Source organism: Oratosquilla oratoria, chromosome 41 (assembly GCF_046742065.1).
Source record: "Oratosquilla oratoria isolate Oo_2021 chromosome 41, ASM4674206v1, whole genome shotgun sequence".
Classification (NCBI taxonomy): domain Eukaryota; kingdom Metazoa; phylum Arthropoda; class Malacostraca; order Stomatopoda; family Squillidae; genus Oratosquilla; species Oratosquilla oratoria.
The window spans coordinates 15010044-15030043 of NC_134817.1; the positions used below are offsets into that span (position 1 = coordinate 15010044).

At 40.8% G+C, this 20000-nt stretch overlaps 1 protein-coding gene across 1 annotated transcript in view; it reads left to right on the forward strand.

Moving 5' to 3' along the window:
- The window catches only part of LOC143021121 (solute carrier family 22 member 3-like), an 87769-nt gene that overhangs the window by 35639 nt on the left and 32130 nt on the right, over positions 1-20000 (forward strand). The window contains exons 4-5 of the mRNA XM_076178409.1: positions 558-741; positions 2611-2714. Of these exons, the coding sequence (XP_076034524.1) occupies positions 558-741; positions 2611-2714 (288 nt within the window). The remainder of the gene's footprint in view (positions 1-557; positions 742-2610; positions 2715-20000) is intronic.

The window sequence follows — 20000 nt, forward strand, 5'->3', positions numbered from 1 at the left end:
CTTAATAGACAGAGAGCGAGATTCTAGCAGATTGTTATGCCTGGAAGCCCTCAGTGTCTAGGCCATGTAACTTAACACGAATATCCAAATGAACAATCTTCAAGTTTTATCATCTATAAAGTGACTGAGAAAAGAAAAGCTGACGAGCCCCACTGTGATAGATCTAGCCAATCGCAGTTAACCTCGCGTTGCTCTCTTAAATTGGTCCGTGGCAGCCAATCAGCTATGACATCAAGCCAACCCTTTCCATAATCCCGATGGCTTGTATGAATTCATCATTCTGCACGTGCTTTTAACTAAGCCTGATTGTTCTAATTACTAGATTATTATTTACTTCTCCCTAATGACACCATAGGTAGGAAAAAGTCAACCGGAACACACTTAAAAATCATATATACAATCGTGCTTTGTCTTCGTTTTTTACGACTTTTCTGAGAAAAAAAGTTCAATGTGTTTTCATTCTTTTCATATCATCTATTTCCCATTAAAGAAAAATCAAGATGATGAGATGCACACGTGTAAAAGCTGATATTAATTGTATTATGTATTTGTAACAGGAAGGTGGACGGCAAGCTGGAGGGTTGTCTTCATCGGGACTACAACTACTCCTTGGCGGCGTCGCTGGGCTACGAGGCGGCCAAGGAGAACCTGGACCTCATCACCAACGTGGTCAACGGGACGGTGTCGTGCCCCAAGAGGGACTTCAACCACACTGAATATAAATCCACTTTAGTCACCGATGTAAGCAAATTTACGTCTTTTTCTTCCGACAAAGTTATTCTGTATTTGTTATTCGAGTATGTATAGGGTATTGCATAAAATATCAGATACAAATGGGTTAAGTCTCTCTCGCTTAATCCACTCCTACAAAGGATTACAAAGGAGGAGCATGCCGACAAGAGACCTTTTGGCCCATAATTACAGTAGGTCGGATGAAAAAAAAAAAAAAAAAAAAAAAAAAAAAAAAAAAATATATATATATATATATATATATATATATATATATATATATATATATATATATATGTGTGTGTGTGCGTGCGTGTGTGTGTGTGTGTGTGTATGTATATATATAATGATAAATAAATAAATAAGATTATAAATGACAATAAATAAAATAAGTAAATAAATTTATAGGTAAAGTCAAATAGTAATAAACAAACAGGTAAACAGTAAATAGTAATAAATTGACAGATAAATGATGATAATTGATAATCAAGGAAATGATGATAAACAGACAAATAATAACAAACAAATAAATAGATGATATAAAATAAATGGCAGACATTACAGCATCTTGCTTAGGTGTTTATCTAAACGAATATTAAAGCTTCGAACTGAACTACATTGCACTGCCTCTGCAGAAAGTTTATTCCATTCATTAACTACACGGTTGGCAAAATTGTTTCTACCCACTTTCAAATTAAATCTATTTCCTGACAGTTTGAGACCATTATTTCTTGTCGGATTTTCATTCAGTGTAAATATTTTGTCAGTTTTGATGTTTTCAATTCCCTTTAGAATCTTAAAGGCCTGTATGAAATCACCTTTGAGTCTACGCCTTTTTAGGGAAAGCAGATTCATATGTTTAATCGATTTTCGTATGATTTATTTTTTATATTTGGAATCATTTTTGTGACTCGCCGTTGTACTTTTTCCAATCTGTCATTGTCTTTAATGAGATTCGGTGACCATACGGAAACAGCATATTCCAAATGTCTTGACCTAAGGATTTCATTCTTCCTAATTCATGATGATTTTATTCATCTGATTGTAAATCCCAGGGACGAATGAGTTAATAAAAAAGTAAAGAGCCATGGAAGCCGTGGTAACCACTAATCTGCAGGGGAAGTGGATTAAGAATATTATTTCGTCGACATAAAATGACCAAGGAGAAGTAAACTGTTGTCAAGGTGATTGACTGATAATTAGCTTCTTAGTCTTTTCTGTAGGAACCTTGCACTATCTAGAAAAACGGTAACGACCTAAGGACAGACCCAATTTTTTTTAATTTAAAATCCCGACCCTTGGTCCTGAGACTGAGCAGTAGTTCACAGGGCTGCACTTTAGATAACATAAAACATTTTTGAAGTGAAAAGAGGTGGTGATTCTTCTGTCTCATGTCTAACTACTTAGATTGTTATCCTTTGTGTATTTCCTTTACGTGTACATCATCCTATTTCATAATTAAAGAATTGAATGAAATACTAGATTTCTAGATTAGTTTGAACAAAGAATGGGAATGAATAATTACAAAAAACAAAAAACAAAAAAAACAGCATGATTATGTTCAAAGATACTTCGCTCTGGTACACTTTTAGTTATTGAGAACATGGCGTGGAATATATTCTTGTAATAAAAATTAGATTAAAAACACTGCTTTGAAAAAAAGAAACATTATGTAACAGATAATCCAGTATTTTACAATGGTTGTAGTCTTCTCCATGCATAGGTTATAATACTTTAAAAGTGTTTTTTATTCTCCTTAACAGATCATATTTCTAAAACAGTAATTTCAACATTAACTTCTTTATCCTCTCTTTTTATCTAAATATCACAATTGCAACTGCTGAATTTCTTCTTAAAGCTGTATTTTTTTCATTCAAACAGTTTGACCTGGTGTGCGAGCGGCGAGTACTCTACTCGACGACATCGTCTGTTACGCAGATTGGGATGTTCTTCGCCTCCCTCATCGTGGGATATGTCACCGACCTGTGAGTTTCTTTCATGCTTGCCTGTTAATTATAGCTTAGAAGGACTCTGATACATGGTAAAACCTATACTGGGTATTTGGATTGACGGTCTCCATAAAATGTATTTCCTAATATGAGGAGAGCAATAAAGTATAACAATATATATGAAAAGACTGAAGAATTGTAAACATTTTGTTGAAATCTGAAAAGACACGTTCTGCCATATTGGAGCCAATAGGTTGTATTCACTCGATTCCTTTATTCAGAGTAGGTTTCAAAATTCATGCTACCGAGGATGCTCATCAGCCAGCACTATCAGTAGAATATGACACTGGAGTTACGGAGGAAACTAATCGCCTTCATGGGCTCTCACCAGTAGTCCTTTACCAATCAAAGTATATCAAAGTATATATCAAGAGATACGTCACTTCACTACATACATCAACGCCGATCCCCACGTTTTTATTTTGCGAGCAAACTCCCATATAACCAGCCTTTCTATTCCAAACAGTTTCCTGCAGGATCGTATGACTTACCCTCCCTTCGTCTCCTCCAACGAGGATTGTCTCTTGTGAATGAGACAAGGACCACTATAACACAGGACGTGCACACCTAGATCCCTGGGTCCGCTAGCGAAGGCCAGTCCAGTGCAGGGTTGCCACTCCTAGTGTTTTCCCACTAGATCTATTATTTTTTGCCTCAGTCTAGTAGTCTAGTGGTTTTTCGTCATGGATATCAAGAATCTAGTATATTTTGAAGATCCTAATAAAAACGTTTAATTTTGCATGACGGAGCTAAATTCTTGGAGCCAGATTTGGAGCCAGATGCTAGATTGAAAAAGTTTGAGCCAAACACAGAAAAATAGTGCCACATCTGGCACCAAAAGTGCTAAATTGGCAACCCTGCCTACTAATCACGCAACCATCCTACAAAGTACAAATATAGCAGGCTGTCGCGCTCGCGTCGAAGTTTGTATCTGTTTTCGCAAAGTGTTATTTTTCTGCATCATTTCTGTCTAATACTTCTCGAATTATTCCATGAAAGCATGATTTGTCATTGAGAGGTTTTGAAAATTAGCTATAACACATTCACACGTACAGTTACTATGAATTGAATGCATATCATCATACGAAATCCATAGAAATTGTCAGTCAAATTGGCGCACTTGTTATTTGCTTATAGTATGTTTGCGCGATTGATTGGTTACATTAGTATATAGATGGTTGCAGGACGGGTTGAGGTTTGTATTATCAGAATTGTTAGTTTGTGCAAATTTTTAAGTGCAGAATAGTAAAGAGCAATGTAACAACAGTCTTGCCTGCATACAAGTGACGAGTTTAGCTCATAGTTGTCTACTTGGCTAACTAGTGATTGGTTGTGAAAGTTTGGATTATTGCACCATTACAGGCAGTGGTAATTAGTTTGATGTATACAGTTTTCTAACTTCAAAACGTTTTCATGTGTATGTTGTGTAATATAATTCGAATCTAGTAGTTTTTTGTCCAATGTAGTAGTTTTTGGCAAGCTGTCTAGGTTTTTTCCATTTTCCAGAGTGGCAACACTGGTCCAGTGTGCTACTAGCAATGGAGGTGATAAGGTTGTGTTACTCCGTCTTTCCCGCGTGGCTGGATTTAGAAGTGGATTGTATTTGTTTACATAGGTTCTTGCTGATTTTGTGTATTCAAAATGCCGAATAAGTGTGGTGTTGTGAACTACAACGGTAATCATAACAAGGATAACAGGTGCCGAGTGTTTCGTCTGCCAAAAGACTTAAGAAAGACAGAAGTGGATTGATGTGCTGCCACCACGTAAGAACTTTGTTGTTGATTCTGACAGATTTTTCACTTGTGAGAAACACTGGGGTCCCAACACGCCTTCTATCAAATTGCCTGGTGGTTCTACGCGACCTGCGATCCTTCCCAGTGTCTTCAATGTGCCTGCTTTATGTCTGCCATCTTCAAAACCTGTACCTCGCCCGGCGAAGGCCGAAGACAAGCAACTGAGGCATTTTCTTCAGAAAGATACAATTATTTCATTTCATGCTTTTAGACCTGAACGTGACCTATAGAAGCAGTACAAACTTAATCATTTCAAGATCGGAAGAAAGGTTAGTGTGTCTGCTCATGACAGAAAATTTCAGTGAGTGCAGACTGTCTGTGATTGTCGAAAACACGCCCACGTTGTGTAACCCACTGATCTGCCGTGCATTCAAGAAGGGCATTAGTGTACCACTGGGTAAGACACTTCATCCCAACAATGGTTTGAGGTCGTATGATCAGTTCGCCGAAGCTGTGCGCTTAGCAATTAACTATGACATCCCGTGTGACAAAAATATTGGGATTATTGTAACTCTTCTTCAAACCCACACGTCAGCCTATGTAAACACCGAGAATGAGAAGAAGCTGGTATTTTTGACACGTCAGTTGGAACTTTTATCACAGAAACAGTTTTCCATGAATGATTATTGTTTTGCTCTTGAATTATACCCCAAATGTAGTTATGAACAGCTCAGAGACTTTTTGGTGCTGCCAAGGAAACACAAGCTGCAGTTCATCACTTCATCTATTGACAAGGATCAGGTGATGAGGGAAACATTTGCCAAAGTGAAGACGCTGCAGCAGAAGAATGTATTTCTCATAATAGATAAAGTACAGATTCGGCCAACTGTTGCATTTTCTGGTGGGGTTCTTAGTGGCATGGCAGTGAACAAGCCAGACTGCAAGGCCACTTCTATGCTATGTAATATGATGAAGTCGCTGCACAGAGGGCCTAGTATTATGATTTCTGTGACACCCGTCCACAAGCTTACAGCAGCACCAGCTTGAGCGTGTGAAGGAGGCGGCAGCTGATGTTGAAAGGGCAGGTGGGTGTGTCATCGGGTCTATCACAGACAACCACAAGATAAACCAACAGTACTGTAAGCTGTTTGATTTTCCTCTTGACAAAGAGCGTGTCCAGTTTCTCCTTTTTGACACGGTGCATCTTCTGAAGTGCATCCGCAACAACTGGATCAGTGAGAAGTGCCAGAAGATCAGTCTTGACAATAAAACAACAGCATCATTTGCTGACGTCAAGGAACTGTATGAGTCAGAGAAAGGCAGTATTCTGAAGACTACTCCCCTCACTAAATTTGCTGTCAACCCCTCACGATTTCAACTACAAAATGTGCAGCATATCTTGAAGGTCTTCGATGAAAAGGTTGTGACTTCAATGAAGCTCAGAGGATGTCATGACACTGCAAAGTTCATCCAGATCATCCTCAACTGGTGGAATTTAGTGAATGTATCTGGGAAGGGGCAAGATCAGCGCATGAACGATCTATCTCGAGCTGTTCAGTATCCCCAGTCAACCAGCCTGCTGACTTTCCTGAAGATTTTCCAAGAGTCTTCTTCAGGACATAGAGCAAATCGAATGAAGTGTTTCACCCATGACACCAAGAATGCACTAGTGCAGACTATGCAGGGACTGATTGCCGTTTGCCGCTACTTGTTCAGAAACGCTGACTTCCATTATGTCCTGCTGCGTGAGATCCAGAGTGACCGGCTTGATGGGGAGTTCTCAGTCTACCGTCAATCAACTGGTGCAAACTCTTTCATGACCACTGGCGATGTGTTCTCCGCATGCAAGCAGCGGCTCACGAGATATGCTGCCGTAAACCTCCAGTCCATCGATGTCCACCCTGTGTCGAAGGAACATACCTGCTTGGGGACTGCAATTGACCTAGAGGATGCAGCCTCTATTGAGAGGTGCACCACGAATGTGACACTGACTGTGAATGAAGAGTGCAGTGCAGCCTATGTGGTCGGGTGGCTTGAGACGAAGTGCGCGGACAATGTGGTCTTCAGTGCCGAGGAACTTCTTGTGACCAGTGACGTTAACCCATTAAACTCCGATGACAAGATGTCTTGTCATTTGGTCAAATAAAACAAAAAATCATAAAACACCAAAATGTTTGATCAAACACCAGAAAAATGTGACGTCAGTCCTCGCTTCGCTCGCGAGCGAAGCGAGGACTGACGTCACATTTTTCTGGTGTTTGATCAAACATTTTGGTGTTTTATGATTTTTTGTTTTATTTGACCAAATGACAAGACATCTTGTCATCGGAGTTTAATGGGTTAAGGACTTTATCGAGACAGTGTCCAGAGGTTCCCTGACAACTCCACATGTGTGCACTTTTGACCTTGTCAGATGTGGACTGTGTTTCATCAAGGAAGCCCGTCACCGTTCCTGCTGCCAGAAAAGACTGGTGGGGATCTTGTCGACACTGACCAGCTTCAGTGGGATTGACATTGACTGTCCCAAGATGTTCTGTCATCTGGCAAATGTTCTTCTGAATGGGCTCCACAACCTAGAGAAAGACCAGCAGAAGAATGCAGTCCTTCTCCAGACCTCTGTAAAGAAGGCCCGGCTCGCTGATTAATCGCTGCAGTCTGGTAAGCTTTTGCTTCTATGTCTGTTTATTTGTTCCTTTAAAGTGTCCACCAGGGTTGGCTGATTTAAATCAAGTTGATTTAAATCTTGATTTAAATAATAATTTCAATCGGTTGATTTTTTTTAAACATCAGTGATTTAAATCGATTTTCGTATTATGCTTTGGAAATTGAAATGACATGAATAAAATGAAGACACTGGGCTTTATAATCAAATTTTATTATCTTATTAAGAAGTTACAGAAATTATTAACATAATTTTTATTATTGTAGCATATGGAAGTACAGATTTGACAAAAAAAAAAAAAAAATTATATACCTTGCAAGTTTGCAAAAAGAAATTGTTTTGTAGTTGAATATATAAGAACAAAAAATCATCATTTGCATTTACATTTGAGAAAATTATCATTTACATTAATCATTATTTATATTTGAGTTCGTTGTCTTGAAAAGGAAGACCAATCTGACTGCCTTCTCATTACCGAGGCGTTTCCTTAATTTTGTGTGTCCAAGTCCATAGGAGGAGAAAACTGTTTCAACTCCTGATGATGAGGCTACTGCAGTTAGGAGTTGACGCACTGATAAAAGAATATCACTGTATAACATGGCTGTATGTGAATCCCACCACTCAATAGCTGTCAGGGTCTTGGTCACAGACTCAGTAAACTTGAACGCCTGGAAAGGAGGTGATTTTGCCTGAAACTTCATAATGACAGGAACAAGTGTTGTATATTTCTCATTGGCATACTCCATAGTAATATTCACCTCTTCTGCACTGAGCATTTTTCCTTGAAGTGCTGGATGAAGCATGTTGGCAAGTATGTGAGTTTTGGTGATAAACTGTTCATACCTTTTTTCACCAGTATTTCAGCTTGTTTATTGTTTGTGAAATGGCCAAGTAATTTCTTCCAAACATCTACCGCTTGAGCAATAGTGCACTTGTCACTCTGTTCCTCATCGATTGCTATTGGCTGCAATCGATCCAGTAATTTCTCAGCCGAACGTTTTAGGCCTAAATTTGATACTTTGTTTCTTACTTCAGTATCAATAGCTTCCCTGTTGACTTCACAGATCTTCATTAGAATTGGCCAGTTATTTATATAGGCCTTGAGACAGTCTGATATTGTGTTCCACCATGTGTCCTGGGGCATGACTAGACACTGACCACCTTCCTGCCGAATCTTTGAAGCAGCATAATGATTATTACTAAAATATTTAACTACATGAATTACATGTTGTTTTACATTATCAATCTCAAGGTCATGAGCCAGTAGATTTAGTAGGTGTGCTGCACATCCGTATGTGAGGACGGTATGCTAAGGTTCAATCGATTCCTCCAAGACTTTTCTCATCTTGTTGACATTTGCTGCATCGTCTGTCACAACACTTCCAATGTGACAACCAAAATTTTGTTCAGCCTTGTTGATCGAATTTTGTACAAGTTGTAGAAGATATTCAGCAGTGTGAAGTTTCTCTGATGTGTCTATTATGTCAACTAAATAAATCTGACCATTGGATGTTGTTAGAGTGACACATATTATGGGCTCATTATGGATGTTAGACCACCCATCAATTGAAAGACATACAGTTTTATTATTCAGGTCATCTGCACACTTTTTATATTCCTTTTCATACACAAGATTCAAGTACTTATCAGCAATATCTTTTCTGGGTGGAGGAATATAACCTGGCATCAGGTTCTGAACCATCTTGAGAAACTGAGGATGCTGAACAAGACGAAAATGATTTAGCAGAAGTGGCGCCTGTGGAGGAATCTGATAGTGACCTTTTTAATGGTGGAGTCAGGTTTGCAGATAATTCAAGTGGAGCCGATGAAGAAGGGAATGAAGCTATTGATACAGATCCTGAAATGGAAACAGAAAATTTTAGCATATTGGATAATTTATAAACGAATAAATAAATGAATGAATACAGTGTGATTTAGGCTACTTTTGTGAACAGTAGTTATTTTTTAGATAATGATCATATTCACACAAGCCACTAAATTGTTTGGAAATAATTAACAGGATATGAAATAGGTGGGCTTGGAATTCAGCCACACAGGATTCAGTCCACTTTTAAATTCACTGAAAATAATGGGTTAGTTGGGTTAGGTTAGGCTAAATCCCTTTGGGCTGAATCCCATGTGGGCTGGATTCCAATGGAACCTATGAAATATATTACACAATATTGAATGAAATGAATAACAATCATCTAGGCCCCAAAGTTGAGTGGATACAGTATATTATAGTGATATAGTCATTACCCAAATTTAGAAGTAATGAAGTTGAAGTATCATTTCTTTAGGCCTTCACAATTTTATTGCACATGCTCTCCATTGTTCACCAAATTTATATAGTTGCATATGAAAAGGGAGAAATGCACACAATATAAGTAAAATTATTTACCTGGGTCATCAATTTCTTCTTCTGTATGCTGTGGCTGACCTTGGCATTTATCTCTATGAGATTTTAATCTTGACACAATGCCCTGTAGTTCCTGGATGCAGTCTTTGCATCAAGAGAGCTAACTGGGAAGCCTTTAATGAAGAGACAGAACAACATTTTGAAACACTTAACAGTACACCAATCACAAACATAAACAATGCTGTGCACGCTTTTAATACAATCATACAAAACGTGACACACTTAAACACGATACCCCCACACCTATCCCTCAAAACATAGCAGACCAAATACAAACACTAAACACTGTGATTGCCAATAAAATACATGAACAAAAAACACAAAATTGGCAAAACTTTATCAATACACTTGATCACAAAACAAACACCAGCAAATTGTACAAAACACTCAACAGCATCACACTATCCAACACTAACACTACACGCTCTCACGCAGCAATAATCACAACAACAGATAATCTACCCTCAAACAGACAACAAGCAAACGCACTCATACGTCATTTTGCACAGACGAGCCATCTTACATCTCACCCTGACGACCGACGCACCATTCGACGTAAGAAAGACTTTCCCACAGACTCAGACTATACACCCTTCATAGACAGTCAGACAAAACTCATAATGCATAGTCTCAAGCACTCATCTGCCTGTGGCCCTGATAACATAAGCAACATCCACCTAAAACACATTGGACCACAAGGTATACACGCACTCACAAACATTGCAAACTACAGCTATTCACACAACACTATACCCGACATCTGGAAGCATGGTAAAATAATCACCATTCCAAAACCGAACAAAGACCCAACAATCCCAACATCGCACCGCCCAATCACACTTCTCTGCACCCCCTCTAAAGTCATTGAACGCCTAATACTTAAACTTGTCACACCATATATTCCCCTTGCTGACTCACAACACGGTTTTAGGCCACTACACTCCACAAACACTCTTCTGACAAACCTCACACAAAGAATTTTAGATGGCATCAATTCAGATAGGCCCCACCACAGAACACTTCTTATAACATTGGACATTAGTAAAGCTTTTGATGCTATCCCCCGCCACAACCTAACAAATAAAATATATAACACAGACATGCACAATAACACCAAAAGATGGCTGGCCAATTATCTGGCAGGCAGGAATGCTCATGTGTCATATAATGGCCAATCATCGCACATCAGAAACATTAAGAACGGAGTACCACAGGGCTCAGTTCTATCCCCCACATTATTTAATCTATACATGCATGACTTACCCACGCCAGACACCTCAGAAATACAAATCTCTTCCTACGCAGACGACATAACAATCACATGCACACATCGTAACACAGACAAAGCTGCAGAAATAATCCAGCCTTACCTTGACACACTCAACACATGGTTCATCACAAACAGACTCAAAATAGCTCCAACCAAATCTACAGCAACACTTCTCACCAACTGGACAAAAGAACACAAATACATACCTCATCTCTACATCAACAACACTCTAATACTACACACAAACACACCGAAAATTCTTGGTGTAACATACGATACATCCATGTCTTTCAAACAACACCTCACAAACATAAAAAACAAATGCACACCTAGACTTAATGCACTTAAGTCAATCACTGGAACAACATTTGGACAAAACAAAGAAACTAATATAACAATATACAAACAATGCATACGCTCAGTGATGAATTATGCGAGTCCTGCATGGGCTCCTAATCTCAGTGAGACACACCACAACACCCTTCAAATCATACAAAACAAAGCCCTAAAAACAATTACAGGCTGCACAAATACATCACCTACAGACCATTTACACCATGAAACAAAAGTCCTCAAAGTCAAGGACCACCTCGACATGAGAGGCACACAAACACTTGCTGCAGCCACCACAAACACATCACACCCGCTACACTACATAGCAGAACACCCACACACACCAAGAAACATTAAAACTACACCCATAGACCTTTATTACACACAGATACTCTCTTCTCTTCCTCCACAACCACCAAATACCAGCCTCCGGAAACATATTCATAATCATATCACTCACCGCTCCATTAACACACTGAAAGGCAACACACTGCTGCATGCCAGACCCCCTGATATCCACCCTTCTGAATCCTCTCTCCCACGTAAGGACAGAGTCCACTTGGCCAGACTACGATGCGGTCACCACCCAGCACTTCTAAGCTACCAGAAGAGGCTGGACGACCGTGTTGTGAACAGCTGCCCAGGATGTAACACTTCACCCCATACCATACAACACATAATGGAAGACTGCATTATACACAATCATGCACGCAAACAACACAACATACACTCTATAAAGGATTTGTGGGAAAACCCAGTTTCGGCTGTGGCCTTCCTTGGGGAGACGGGACTGCTCGGACAGACAGTCTAGGGAACGACAACAACAACAACAACTCGGTATCATTTGCCAGAAGTTGTTGGTAGGTTTTCAAAATAATTCCAGAGAAGGATAATTTTTTCTGCCTGAAGGAACCACTCTGCGGGGTCCAGAAGACATCCTTCCTGGTTGATTCCAAAGCAGCAACTGACTCAGTGAGAAGCTGCTTACTTAGAACAAGTTTAAACAAGAATCTTGTTGAAACTTGTTGTAGGCTGCACAGTGATATATACTACATGTAGGCTTATATCTTTCCTTGTATACTTGTGGCAAGTCTATATAACACTGCTCCTTACATTGATATGCTAAAAATGTCCTTTAGCAATCAGATCGCATATCAGATAGCAATCCCACAATGTAATAATCTATATATAATCAATATAATAATCTATATATAATAATCTATAAAAGAATATATTCAAATCAAAGAAATCTGATTTAGATAATAAAAAATAGATTTTTTATATTTTTCAAAAAGATAAAAAAAAAAAAAAAAAAAAAAATCGCCAACCTTGGTGTCCACTAACCTCATACAATAATACCTGTTAAGTCCGGCTAAAATTGGCATTTCAAAGCATAACGGTGCCTTAAAAGTAGTTTCCTATATCACTATAAAAGTTTGTATTAACTTATACTGCATTGAATAAGTCAGTAGTTGATATATTTGTCCTATATACAATAATACCTGTTAAGTCCGGCTAAAATTGGCATTTCAAAGCATAACAGTGCCTTAAAAATAGTTTCTTATTTCACTATAAAAGTTTATATTAACTTATACTGCATTGAATAAGTCAGTAGTTGATATATTTGTCCTATATACAATATTAGGTTTCTAGTTTTGATATATTTGTCCAATATAAAATGTTAGGTTACAAAGAAAGCAATGGCCTCCGCTAGCGGAACCAGGAATCTGGGTGCGCACGTCCTGTGTAATAGTAGTCCTTGGAATGAGATAAAAACCAGGGAAGTGTGCCACATGTCCATATAACCAGAGTTGACGTTCACGAACTATGCCGGTAACAGCCCCAAGCTTGGTAACAAGCCCAAGCCTAGTAACAGTCTCATGGAACAGCTGCTGGTTTAATATAAACTCGTTTCATCGATAGCTCAACGATTCCCCCGAAGGCCCTTGGTGCCAAAGACATCGAGACGCTCCTTGGAGTCAGCATTTAATGTTCATGTCTTACAGCCATACAGGAAGGCAGGGAGCATAAGTGAACGGACGATATGGATATTATTCTTTTTACATAAATATCGACAATGCCCTCTACTTTGGAAGAGTCAGCCCACAACACCATGGGCAATGCCCATCCTTCAAAAGACTTCTTGACATGATCAACCAACACTATGTATGTTTTTCCCAAAATCTAAGTGCCCTTGCCATAAGCATGTACAGATTAAACTGGTCTTGGTACAGAAGACATGGAATCTGAATTGTATCTCTTCCCTCTATGACTCAAGGGCTTCAAACTAGACCCCTAACGACTCCGTAAGAAGTATAGCATCGTCAAAAAAGACAAAATGAGTGACATTAGTGTTGTCAGTGGATGGTGTGCAATGAAATTAGTCGACGATTTTGTCAAATTGTTAAAAAAAAAAAAAAAAAAAAAACCGGGATACGTCTCCTCCACACTTAACAGCATTGAAGTTGCAGATACCGGTCGCATTTTCACCCTTCAACTTACATTTTCTTTCACCTCACCCAGAGAGGGCGGAGTTTCATCTATTGGTAGATTGGCAGCCGCTACCCGAACATCCGCCAGGAAACTGGCCAATAGCAGGGTCAGACATGTCCAGCTGCAAAGTATTCGATCAAGCGAGTTGTACACCTCTTCAGCTCTGACACCGTTCAGACAGTGCTTACCTAATTTACAGACCTATATAGTTTTTTTCGGGGTTTGGTAAGCAGATCTGAGTTCACTCGCATTGGCATGACTTGACATCCTCATAGACTTCCTTGACGCACCTCTTCTTATCCTCCATCATGAGAGCTCTGTAGATTGGAATTATTGATTAAAAAAAGGGGTTTTGAGAGGAGCGTTAAATATTTCATCAGCATCAATCAGTTTCTTTGGGCATATTCTCATGCACCTACATATACCAAGGCTTTTTCCCCTTTACAAGGGAGGTAGCCAAAAAGGAAAAGGCATAAAATCATTCCCACCCATTCCATCCCTGAATACACTCCACACCCCTCCACCCTCCCTCTTATCTCAGTACCTCCTGGATGACGGGTCATCCCTGCACCTTGTCCACTGCCCTGGGTCAGAAGCAGTGTCGCCAGACACAGCACATCCACAGCAAGGCTGCTTCATTAAATCGGCGACCCCCCTCTCCGCCCCCCCCCCCCCATGCAACTAGGGAGAAGACGGGGAGAAATCCCTGCAGACTGCGTCAAAAATTTGCTCACACATACTACCTCACCCCCATCACCCACGCCCATTCCACCTCATGCACCACAACATCATCCATATACAACCATTTTCCATTCACCCCTGTCTTCTGTACTCTCCCGTCCTTCCTCAACAGACATTCCCCTCTTCCCCAAAGCCCCTTTCACCCCATCCATCCACCTCATCCTGGGACGTCCCCTCATGTTCACTCCCTCCACATCTGCCTTCCATACCTCTTTTACTAGTCTTTCTTCACTCATTCTTTCCATGTGTCCAAACCATCCTAATACTCTTTCATCAACCCTATCTCCCAACTCCCTTTCCACCCTCGTTCTCCTCCTCACCTCCTCATTTCGCACTCTATCTAGCCTAGTAACCCCCATCATACTTCTCAGACACCTCATCTCAAACACATTCAAACTCCTTCTCTCTTCCTCTCTTATGTCCCATGTTTCTGCCCCATACAGTGCTGTTGACACAATCACTCCTTCATACAGTCTCCTCTTAGCATCCATTCCCAGATGTCTATTCCTCATTACACTCTTCAATCCACCAAAGCATTTACTCGCTTCTCTCAATCTACATTCTACCTCCACCGTCACTCCACCTTTTCCTGCCACATTCGCACCGAAGTATCTAAAACTATCCACTTCCTCCAGTCGCTCTCCCTTAATGCTCACTTCCAGTCTACTGCCACTTTCACCTCTTGTACATCTCATCACCTTACTTTTACCTACATTTATCTTTAGCTTTCTTCTATCACATACTCTCCCAAACTCTGCCACCAACTTCCTCAATCCCTCCTCCGATCCTGCCACAAGCGCAGTGTCGTCAGCAAGCAACAACTGGCTCACCTCCCACTTTTCTCCATTTTCTTTAACCATCTCCAATCCCTGACCCACTACCCTTGCATTTACCTCTCGCACTATCCCATCCATGTATAAATTGAACAGCCAGGGTGACATAACGCATCCTTGACGAAGTCCCACCTTTACCTCGAACCACTCCCTCTCTCCATTTCTAATCCTGACACAAGCTCTACTACTCTCATTAAAACTCTTGACAGCTCCTAGAAGCTTTCCTCCTATCCCATATATCCGCAAAACCTCCCAGAGTGCCTTTCTGTCTACCCTATCGTAAGCCTTTTCCAGATCCATAAAGGCCTAAAAAACATCCTTCCCCTTTCCTATAGCTTTCTCACATATCTGTCTTACCACAAAGATCTGATCTACACAACCTCTACCTGTCCTAAATCCACACTGTTCCTCACCAATTACTCCCTCTGTTCCTCTCCTAATCCTCTCAATCAAGATCCTCCCATAAGCCTTCCCAACTACACTTAACAAGCTAATCCCTCTGAAACTACTACATTCACACTTGTCCCCTTTTCTCTTGTAAAGTGAAACTATACAGGCACTCCTCCAGTCCTCTGGCACGCTACCCTCTCTCTAACAAATATTAGATAACCTCACCAGCCAGTCCACCATTACTGTACCTCCTTTTTTAAGACATTCTGCATGGCATCCATCCAGACCAGGTGCCTTACCTGCTTTCATCATCTTAACAATTGCTTTTACTTCATCCATCCTTATTTCTCCTCCATTCTCCTCACTCATCACTCTCATTTTCTTAGCGCTTCCCACTGCAAGTATTTTTCCCTCCCTATCCTCCTTCACATTTAGCAACTCCCTAAAATATTCTGCCCATCTTCCCCTTACTGCCTTCTCTTCCATTATCATCTCTCCATCTGCACCTTTTACCTTTTCATCTCTACTTGGTTTGCCTCCTCTTCCTCACTTAATTTCTTTCCAAAACATCTTTTTATTACTTTCAAAATTTTGTGTCATACTCTACATCTGCTCTCCTCTTTGCCTCCTTTACCTTTTGCTTTACTTCTCTTTTTCTTTTCTTTGTACCTCTCATATGACTCCCTCGTCCTATTTTGTAACCAATCTGTGAAAACTCGCTTCTTCTCTTCTACAACCTTCTTTGTTTCCTCATCCCACCATTCACTACCCTTCCTTCTATTTCCTCCTGTCCTTCTTGTTCCACACACTATCCTTGCACACTTTATGACTCCCTCCTTGAACCATCCCCATTCCTCCTCCACACCTAGCTCTACTCTATCCTTCACTCCCTCCCACTCCTTCAGCTTCTTCTTGTACTCCTTCTCCTTTTCCTTTTCATTTAAAGAGTCCACTCTAAGCACCTCCCTACCTTTTGTCCCTTTCCTCTTTCTCCATGTATCCTCCACTTTCAACTTACCTTCCACCAAAAAATGATCTGATATTCCCCCACCCTCTCCCCTTAGCACATGTACATCCTTAACTCTTTCTCTCATAGTCCTATTTACCACTACATAATCCATCAACACTCTATCTACCACCCTTCCATCCACCACCCTCTCCCATGTGTACTTATGCTTGACATTCTTCCGAAACACTGTATTTGCTATCATCAACTCTCTTTCTAGACACATTTCCACCATCAAATCTCCACTACGATTCTTTCCTGGAACTCCAAATTTCCCATCCACTCCATCAATTGGACCATTTCCTACCCTAGCATTAAGGTCTCCCAGTACTATTACATTGACATTTCTCCCTAAACCCTCTATGCACTCATTTAAATCTATCCAAAAGGCCTCCCTTTCTTCTATACTCTTCTCACTGCCAGGCCCATATGCACTTACAAAGACCCACATCTTTCTCAGTTTCACCTTTATCCATACTATCCTTGAGGAAACCTCCTTCCACACCACTCCACGTTTACCTATCTCTTCACTTACTAGAATAGCCACCCCTTCCCTCCCTCGCCCTCTCTTCACTCCTGATAACCTCCCACTTACACTCCCAAACTTACACTCACCCTTTCCTTTCAACTTAGTTTCACTCAAAGCCAACACATCCATCTTTCTTCTTACAAACATATTACCTATCTTTTCCTTTTTACTCTCATCTGTACCACATCCACGCACATTAAAAGACCCAAACCTTAGGGTGCTGGTCGGAAAACTCCCAGACCCTCTTATACCTTTACTTTTTCGTTTAGGAATGTCCCCCGTGGGGCTACAAGGAGAAGGATGCCTAGTCCCACTCCCCGTCCCTTTCTTCTCGCCTCTTACGATCCAAGTGGAAATACTTGGTGGCAGTATTCGTTTCCCCCACCACAGGGAATTCCCCCACAGCAGAAAATGAATACTCAGAGAAATGGTACAGGTTGGGGGACAGCATAACGGAGTGACAGTCGTAGTATAAAAGTGTCATCAATTCTCTATGAAGAGTAGGGATCTGTTGATTTGTTCTATCAGTGATTTATGTGAGGGTTTCTTTTGTCTCCTCTAACATGGGTTGTTTCATATGAAGATAACCTATGAGTAGGTTCTACATCAGGGGAGCGTGTCATATATCCGCTCAGCTTGAGTTGGCATTTATGAGTTATGTAGGTGACAGGCTTAGACCAAGATTCATGGAACGGGTACCCTGATTTGAAACAGTTATTTTTAGCGATATATCATGATTCTTCGAAGGCACCTAGTAACAAAGACATTGAGATGCCTCTTTGAGGCAGCATTCACTGTTCATGGCTCACAACCATGCAGCAAGACAGGGAGAACAAACAAAATGGTGATTCAGATCTTAGTCATTTGGTTGAGTGAATCTATAACACCATGAACAATGTCAATAACTGGAAGGGCTTCCTGCCATGAGTCACCACTGTAATGCATCACACCACCGAGATATGTAAAGCTTTCCAAGATCTCAATACACTTTCCACATACGCGAACAAACTGAACTGTGTCATCTAGTAATTTCCCAAACGCTACTTTGATCTTGGTTCAAGGGACTTGGAGACCAAGTGGTCTCACCTCCCTTTATAGCTAATCGAGGACTGCAAACAGGACCTCCAAAGACTTGGAACAAAGTACATTGTCATCGGTAGATACAAGATCAATTGAAATTCCACAATGACAATGATAGACAACCCTGTCTTTGTAGGTTGTTGGGGGCGAGGACGTACCTTTGTTTTACCCTTGAATTGACAGGGAAGAAGACGGTCAGGCTTCCCCGCACATTTCATAACTTCTTCTGTCTCGGAGTGCAATCCAGAAGTAAAATCCTTGAAAGAATTTCATGGATTTGTAAATGCACCCCGCGATACCCTGAGTTAGATGGCTTTTTGAAATCAACATGGGTAGCAAAGAACCCCTGTTGAAGGTCACATTGTCTCTCCACAAGAACCTCTGGAACTTAAGTAGGTGTGAATATACCTTTGCCAGCAACAGAGGGGCTAATACCTTACCGAGACAGAGAAGAGAGGGGGGACGGTATTTACTAATTGGTTTGCGTGACTATAAAGAGTCATGGGAAAATCTCTGGCCTGTGTACGGGTGAGAATACATTACGATCAATAAGTAATGAGAAAATGTCAGGAGAGACACTATTTATTTTCATAAACTTACAAAACTTTGTATCCTTCAAAATAATTGCCTCTCGCTTCTACACACTTCTGTATGCGTCTCTCCCAATCCTGGAAGACCTCCTCAAAGTCCTTTTCCAGTAGTCCATTCAGGTAACTTTCCGATGCCTCTTTCAGCTCCTCTGTTGACTGGAATCTGGTTCCCCTGAGGCTGTCTTTCATGCGTGGGAACAGGAAAAAGTCGCAAGGGGCCAGGTCAGGACTGTAGGGTGGGTGTTGTACCACTTTCATTCCTCTGTCGGCCATCCAGATGGTCACCAGCGTTGAGTTGTGGCATGGGTCATTTTCCTGGTGGAACCACGACTGACCACTCCTCCACTGCTGAGGCCTCTTATTCCTCATTTTCTCTCTAAACCTTTTGAGAACAGTAAGGTAATATTCCTTATTGACGGTTTGACCCTGAGGAACCCATTCAACGTGAATGAGACTCTGGGAGTCAAAGAAAGGAATGACCATGGCCTTCTCTTGCGACCTGCTCATCTTTGCCTTTTTGGGTCTGGGGGAGGTCGCGTGCCTCCACTGAGCACTATGACGTTTGCCCTCAAGGTCGTATGTGAACACCCAACTCTCGTTGCAAGCCTCTATCATTTCAAGAATGTTAGTGCAACATTCCACACGAAACTGCCTCTGGTCGTCGGTGAGGATCTTTGGCACGAACTTGGCACAGACTTTGTGGAGCTTCAGATCTTCGGTCAGAACTGTCTCTATTGTGCCAATACTAATAGCAACAGCTTCAGATATCATCCTCACAGATATTCGACGGTCTTGCATCACTAACCTTTGCACTTCCTCAATATTTTCCTCCTTGCGTGCACTTTTCGGTGCTCCAGATCTGGGTTCATCCTCAACCTGTTCATTTTCTTCAGAAAATCTGTTAAACCACCGATAAAAACTTGCTTGGCTCATCTGTTCATCTGCATAGGCCTCCTTTAATATTCCATAAGCTTCTTGTTTGGTTTTCTTAAATTTGATGGCGTAACGTTGCTCCATGTTTCCCTGCATCCTGACAAGAGTTCACAGATCGGCAAACCGAGTTAGACTGGTTCCATTACGTTCACCGCTGCACTCAGACCTACAAATATAGAAAGTTGCAAGTTAGTCATTTATAGAATATATGTATGTGTACTTCACCATGAAGTAGTATTTTGATCAAATC